The 7,142-nt window shown below is 48.2% G+C and overlaps 1 protein-coding gene across 3 annotated transcripts; it reads left to right on the top strand.

Annotated features, from left to right (window-relative positions):
• Positions 1-48: 48 nt before the first annotated feature.
• LOC126578948 (angiogenic factor with G patch and FHA domains 1) lies at positions 49-2,569 on the top strand. 3 transcript variants are annotated; one of them, XM_050242059.1, is made up of 6 exons: positions 49-260; positions 325-537; positions 600-731; positions 809-908; positions 1,528-2,034; positions 2,107-2,569. In XM_050242059.1, the coding sequence occupies exons 1-6, from the start codon at positions 105-107 to the stop codon at positions 2,517-2,519; spliced, it is 1,521 nt and encodes a 506-aa protein (XP_050098016.1). In that variant the 5' UTR covers positions 49-104; the 3' UTR covers positions 2,520-2,569. The 3 variants fall into 3 exon arrangements, with proteins under 3 accessions (XP_050098016.1, XP_050098014.1, XP_050098015.1); XM_050242057.1 differs by lacking the exon at positions 809-908 and adding an exon at positions 1,014-1,401; XM_050242058.1 differs by lacking the exon at positions 809-908 and adding an exon at positions 1,017-1,401.
• The last annotated feature ends 4,573 nt before the right edge of the window (positions 2,570-7,142 follow it).

Consider the following 7,142-nt stretch of genomic DNA (forward strand, 5'->3'; position numbering starts at 1 on the left):
ACTGTCATTTTTTGCGCCAAATTTTGTAAACAAATCCGCGAACGGAAGGGCGCCGTCGCCGCAGTGTCGAATTTTCATCATTTTCACCGTTTTCCGGGGCCAGGATGGCGCGGAAACCGGTTCCCTTCCGGATCTTCAAGATTACGAACCTGGGCGAAGTGACCACCAACCAGCTGTGCAACTACGTGCAGGGTCTTCATCGGCACATCCAGCGACAGAATCTGCGGATACAAAAGCTGAAGCACAAGATAAAATCCTTGGTAATCCATTGGCCTTTATTGCCCCGTAATCACACCACTCACCGTTTCTCCTTCTCACTTATAGAGGATTCAGAGAAAGCGCAGTCAGAAAGTGGCCAGCGCTGAACCGGAAGTTACGGAAATCGTCGAGGAAAAGGAAGAGCAACCGCTGGATATCAAGGCTTTCGTGGACGACATCAAACAAACGGCCCAAGATGTGGACCTCCAGAATCGCTACATCTACGAGCCGACATCCGGAATGTACTACGATCCGGAAACAGGATATTACTACAACTCGGTAGGAACGCGATCAACGGTCGTGAAATCAGCTTTCTGATTCATTTTGTGTTTGGTTTGCAGATTTACGGACTACACTACGATGGCCAAAGAGGATGCTACCTGAAGTATAATACCACTACCCAGGAGTACGACTTTTACTCGCAGGTCATACCCGAAACAATGCTAGAAGAGGATGAGAAGCCCAAGCAAAAGGTATTTCGGAAGCTGGTTGCCCTATCGTGCCGTTATTATCCTCCGGTTTCCTTTCCTTCGTGGATTTATCGTTCCAGGTTCACGACACTTCACTATCTTGCCCTCCTACACTAGAAGACAGTCTTGTAGCACGATTCTCTTCGCTAGAGATCGACCGAATGCGCCGGTCGGCGTTGGGTAGGTGACCAGAGCGGCATTGTTAATAGCGGCCCCCTTTTTCTCTCTTTCTTTTTCTCTTCCAACCGCTCCTGCCATCGTCCGTTCACTTGCTCGTTGCTGAAGCAGAAAAAGGCGATCGAAGCGAGTAAGCCGACGTTAAAGAAGTCACGGGATAGTGATGATAGTACCGAGCGGTCTAGGCACCGTAGCCGGAAGCACGGTCGCAAACGCAAGAAACGCCACCGGAAACATCGACGCCATCGGTCCCGGTCACGCAGATCGTCGAGCGAATCCGGAAGTGAAAGCTCCAGTTCGAGCGGAAAACGTTCGAAGAGAAAGCGAAAATCTAAACGCAAACACCGAAAATCTAGTTCCGTGGAGGTGCGAGAAGAGGGAGAACTGGCAAGCAGTGACTCCAGCAAATCCAGCTCACCATCGGTGATCGTCGTGGAATCGGATGGCGATGGCGCGAGTGACGACTCGGCGGAGCAATTCAAAACTAACTATAAAGGTACACCCTAGCTTAGCGGAAATGCGGAAAAAGGGGGCCCTTCTTATCAGTTATCAGTTTATTGAAAACAAATGCATCTCTGCAAGCGTCTGATTAATCTCCTGGTGTCTCTGCATCTCTTTACAGATGTCGCCAAACGGTATCCACCCTCGTTGCGCATAGTTGTGAAGGAGACCAACCTGAAGGAGCTAAAGATTGGCTCGCTGTTCATCGTCACCTGCAAGGGTGGTTCGCTTGGCCGCGAAGGTAACCATGACGTCATCATTCCTGATATTAACATCTCCAAGAGTCACCTTCAGTTCACGTACAACGATCAGAAGGCCACCTACCAGTTCGTAGATCTCGGTTCACGGAATGGCACGCTGTACAATGGAGTCCGGGTGAAATTAGGCGAGAACCAGGGGCAAAGCGATCCCGTGGTACTCCTTCACGGTAGCATACTCCAGCTAAACCAAACCAAACTACTCTGCCATGTGCACGAAGGTAACGCAACGTGTGGCAAATGTGAACCGGGGCTACTGGTGAGCTCCGAGCCAGCGGAACCTCAAGAACTATCGAACAAAATAAGCAAACCGGTCTCTCACAAGGAAGGACTTAAACTGATTCAGAAACGCTTCGGATTGGAGAATGAAAGTAAGTAGCCGAGTCAAGACCCTAGTCTGTGAATGGTATTTCAACGAAGAATCTTCTTATCTTTTCCACCAGAATATGTAACCACGGGAGAAAACCAGGTGGCCCAGGGTCAACGGATTGGACCGGAGTACAAGGACCGGGCTGCAACCAGACGCAAGGTGAAGGGAAGTTCGAATGAGCACGAAAAGACTCAGGTGGCCTCACTCGATCAATCCATTGCCAGCGATAACAAGGGCTTCCAGATGCTGTCGAAGCTCGGTTGGAACGAGGGTAAACCACTCGGACGCAACGATGCCGGTCTCACGGAACCGATCCCACTTAAATCGAACGTTGGAACGTCCGGATTGGGATCCACGGGGCAGATGCAGTACGGATCGAACGTGCAACCGGTCAATCCGAAGCGTCACTCCATTTGGCGCAAAACTCAGGAACGTTTTGAACGATCAGCGGCCTTCGTTGCTGGAAGCAGTGAGGATTCGGAGTAACTTACGGGGTGGAAGGCTGATGCTATCCAAATAAATGTTTGATACTATTATTTGTTGTTCAAATTTTATTTGGTATGATTCTCATACAAATATGTTGCAAGTTATCGACAATTATCGAGTGGTCCTCATATCCAGAAGCAGATTCTTCTACTAGTCGCTTTCAAATGGAGCCGTTCTTCATTTCATAAGGCAAATTCTTTCCGAATCAATGTTGATTTTTTCTACAATTTACGGGTCCTTCCTCACATACGGCATTTTATATCTATTTAAAAAGCCCCTCTCGAGCATTGATTACGGATTTTAGTCATTTTTGACCTATTCTCTGAGTACTGGTATCATGGGTATGTCCTGTGCAGATCCTTCGATATTCTTTGAAAGGTTCCTTAATTAGATTAGATGCCTCAGACAGTAGGATAACCAAAAACGTGCATTTTGAATCAATAATCTGTTAATGTTAATCGCTATAAATCAAGATGCATACAAAATGATGCCCATTAATGGCAATAAAACTCATCTTTCCAAAAAAAAGAAGGTGTTGTCTTTACTTTTTAGTTAGTTCACTGGGCCGTTCCACTTCCAGACGGCTGCCACCCCAAAACCGTCCCATTTTCACGGTTGTTTTACAACCCCGACGATGACTGTGATTTTCTCATTTTCTCCTGTTGAACGAAGAGCAGCGTAGACACGCGCTCTCCCTCGAAAGGATAATAGAATTACCGCGTAACGATAGATCCGCGACCGTAAGCCGAACTTTCACGGCTCCACGACGACCGTGGGAAACCAATCTTCGTCTTTCTCGGGCTCTTCCAGACTCTCCCACCACCATCAGATTGCCAGAGAGTGGGTCGGAAAAGTTTATTAAACAACCGAGCGGGCGCGCACACAGAGCGTGGGGCAAAAAGTATGACGAAAATTGAACTTGAACTCGCGAGACGACCCGCCGGCGATGATGCAGCTGATGAGAACGGGCGCCAAGGAGAAGGAGACGACACGGTTCGCGGTCGATTCCTGGAGAGGATGGAGTTTCGTCGTTTCTTTCGCTTCTACGTTGCTTGGTTTTTTTTCGGGTCCCGTTTTTTTCAGTTAACAATTCTGTCCATCCGCTTTTGCTGTCGCGACAGTCTTTCGGTCTCCGTCTCAGCCCAGGCGAAGAAAGTGAATGTTGTGTCTACCATTTGGTCGTCCTTTTCGGCGGAGTTTGGTGTCGGAATATTATATTCCGTTGATGCACTGAACACAACACTAATGAGTGCAAGAGCGAAGAAAGAAAAAGCGGTAAAAAATATGAATACAAAATTGATAAAACTGGTTTTGAAATAATAATTTTAAAACAATTTGATAACAATACACTTATGCTAATTGGGACATTTTTCTTCAAAAATTGCATTAATTTTAGTGGCTTATTATACAATTCACCTAATCTTATACATTATTATACTCCTTTAGTTATTGTTAAAGCGATTCTTGTCAACTTCATAAACACCAGCAAGTGCGAAACGTGTTCCTTTCAGTCAACAAGTGACCAAAACAACTCTCAAATCCCCCTCGCCCACCACCAAAAAACCAGAAAACAGAAAACACAACAAACCAACAACTGCAGCTTGCAGCAAATGCATCCAAAAAATGTGCATCACAAACCATCCACCAAAACGGGGCCCGGTGCGCGTTCAAATTTCAGCCAAAATGGGCTCCACACGACACGCTTTCCACCCAATGCTCCCTCCCTAAAGCGACTTTACTTCTTCTCTTCATCATCGTTTGTCGTTTGGTTTTTTACTTTTATTTTTACAAAACACTCCTCCCATCGGTCCCCTTTTCCTCAACCTCCGTGGTGACCGTGCCACGCGCTAGTTTCCGTTTGCAACTGGGGCTCTGGGACGTCGTTTCCGCCCGCCGACCCGGACCGGCGTTGCAGTGTGAACCGATCATTTCTCGAACGCCTCATAAGATCGACATCATTCGTTGCAGTCGTTCCCGCAAAAACCGTTCCGCTTGCACCACTGGCATCATTCGGTTGCGTGTTTCATAGATTCCCCCTTTTTTGGGGCCCTGGCCTGGTGTGTTCTGCATGGCCGACGAGGTTAACCGGCGACGGCCAGCAACGGCAGCACCAGCACCAGCAGCCGGTCTCGTCATGATCGGTCGTGAACTTGAACTTGACACGCCGAGAAATAAATGACGTAAGATTGTAACCGCAGCAGCATAAATTGAATAATGATATTTAATGACTGACTGGCGGATGGTTTTTGGGGTGGGGTGGGAAAGCGGAAGGGCCGTGCTCTCTTTCCTCGTCTGGGCTCGTCCGTTCTCCGTTCTTGAATATTTGGCCCCAGCGCTGGCATGTGTTCAGTCGAATGTACTGACGATCAGTATCACAACTCGTTCACGTCCATCGTCCCCCACCCCAAATGGCAAGGTGTCCTTTGCACGGCCAGAAACACTTTCCTTTGGGGAGTGTTCTTCTGTCCTGCTTCGGATGTGCCTTCTCGCGTGTGGATGTCGCAGGCAGACGTGGTGGTGGTTTTTAGTTCCTTCGGTTTGCTGCCATTCGTTCGTTGGCAGGCGCGACAGAGGTAATGCTGGGGACCAATTAACTGCGACACGTGGCGCGCACGCCACAACGAGCACATGGACGTATGTTTAGCAGCACGTTTTGGCACAGGGCGAGACCAAGAGAGACAGAGAGAGAGGAAAATGATAAGCTTCGTGGCCATAAACGGATACGGTAGTTAGAGCTCTGCCAAATTGATTCCAAACACCAGGCCCTGTGCTTCTCTTTACCCGTTTCACCGTCACACGGCCATCGCGTGATGACTGTTGATCGTGAAAAACAATTAATCTCGGTTAGTGTGTTTTTGAAACTCGCTACGATACGTCTTTTGTGGCGGTGTTACGTAAATGAACCATGCATGAACTTTTTATTAAATGCTTCTTTATGACATGATTTTTGTGCCACAAGGTAATGGCAATGCATGGAAGTCGTGGCCTTTCCTAATTGCACCCATCGCCCATTTCTTTCCAGTTGAGAAATGATAATAAATCCCAGAATGCGAAGAATTCGCAACCATCAACGCCAACATTTTAAAAACCGAGCAGGACCCTGCCATTTACGTCGTACATACCACAGAGCATAAAACACTTTTGTATTGCTCCAGCAAGCAACCGCCATTACTCACTGGCGCACAAATAGTAAAATTAAACGACCGACAATCGATCGCGTCTCGATCTCGATCGCCTGGTCGCTGGGCTGCTGGTTACGGAAAATGATCGAAGTGACAGAAGCCAGAGAGCGAACGTCGTCATCGCCAATCCTTATCGATAAATATTTATGGCAAAAATACTCGCATCCCCGCGCACAGTACAATATGCAATGCAATGACAAGCAATGAGCCATTGAACCATTGAGCACTGTGCAAATACATTTGGAGAACAGCATTCTGGCGCATCCTGTTCCATGAGTGTCGAAAGAAATATGGCGCCTAGACAGGAACCTCAGAGCGGAACGTCAAACGATGGACATGAAGCGGCATAAAAACTTATAGGTCACTGGCGATGATAAATTCTTATAAACAACGCCCCATTTAGGGGGGTTTGTTGTAAGGCAACAGAGTCAATGGTTGTCTGAGTCCATATTTCATGCGCATCGGAGTGTTTGTGCCAACAAAAAGCATAGCTAGTACCGAGGACATCTGGGTTTGGCCAAAGTTAAATAAACTTTAACTCTTAGTTAGGTTCTTTTCCCCCTACTCACGGTTATTTGGACAATCTTTTAGAAAGATCTCAATTTTAACAGGGGTTTGTAAAACACCATAAGATGATCACTGTCATCACGCCTCATTACAGATTAAAGATAAATAGAAAGTTAGCCAACAGAAACACCGTACCGTAGGAAAAACCTCTTCAAACCGCACCAGACAATGAACAGTACAGCCAAGGTGCAACGATCGTTAGCATTTATTGGCCAGAGACGGAGATTTATCAGTGGACGAACCGGGCCAGCGATTTGATTGGTTTACTGCTCGCTCGGAAGATTTATTTTTGCTCGTGATCACACCGCACCGTATGCTCTAGCATTAACTGGAGTACACAAGGATCCAAACACACGCGGGCCCCCTTCGCCGAAGAAGCATGCAAATCGCGAGCAAACGTGGCCCCTGGCGGACCAACCATCCGACCAACCGACCGACCGACCGACCGAATTGTGCAGACAAACTTGAAGCTCAAGTTCGCGTCATGCACCGAGCCGTGCGGAGTGTGGTGCCCGCAGGAACGAAATACTTTCCCAAAAATTGCACCACCTCCCCCCGGCCGGACCGCTCGCATCCCTGTACCTTCACTCGCTGGATGACGACGACCCATGAAGACAGTTTCAAGGAGCATCGCGATGCGCCTTGTTTGCCCGATAGCACATAATGAAGTGTTGTCTGCCGTGGAGAGGACAACTCCTTGAACAATCCCTCGCTCGCTCCTGGAGTGCTGGCTGGGCGGCAGGGATAACTTGTTGAATTCGGTCGGATTCGTGCGGATCACCCGACGGTCCCGGTGCGCGAGTCCCGTTGGCGAAGGTGGCGTGTCGTCTGCCTTCCAGAGGGTCACGACCGTCCGTCAACAGCATCATCATCA

Source organism: Anopheles aquasalis, chromosome 3, assembly GCF_943734665.1.
Source record: "Anopheles aquasalis chromosome 3, idAnoAquaMG_Q_19, whole genome shotgun sequence".
Lineage (NCBI taxonomy): Eukaryota > Metazoa > Arthropoda > Insecta > Diptera > Culicidae > Anopheles > Anopheles aquasalis.

What these genes read in the sequence shown, in the direction of transcription:
- LOC126578948 (XM_050242057.1), top strand. Translation starts at nt 105, where the DNA reads ATGGCGCGGAAACCGGTTCCCTTCCGGATCTTCAAGATTACGAACCTG. An exon ending in ATGAGAAGCCCAAGCAAAAG is followed by an intron (nt 732 to 1,013) that starts GTATTTCGGAAG and finishes TCGTTGCTGAAG; the next exon opens with CAGAAAAAGGCGATCGAAGC. An exon ending in CTTCGGATTGGAGAATGAAA is followed by an intron (nt 2,035 to 2,106) that starts GTAAGTAGCCGA and finishes CTTTTCCACCAG; the next exon opens with AATATGTAACCACGGGAGAA.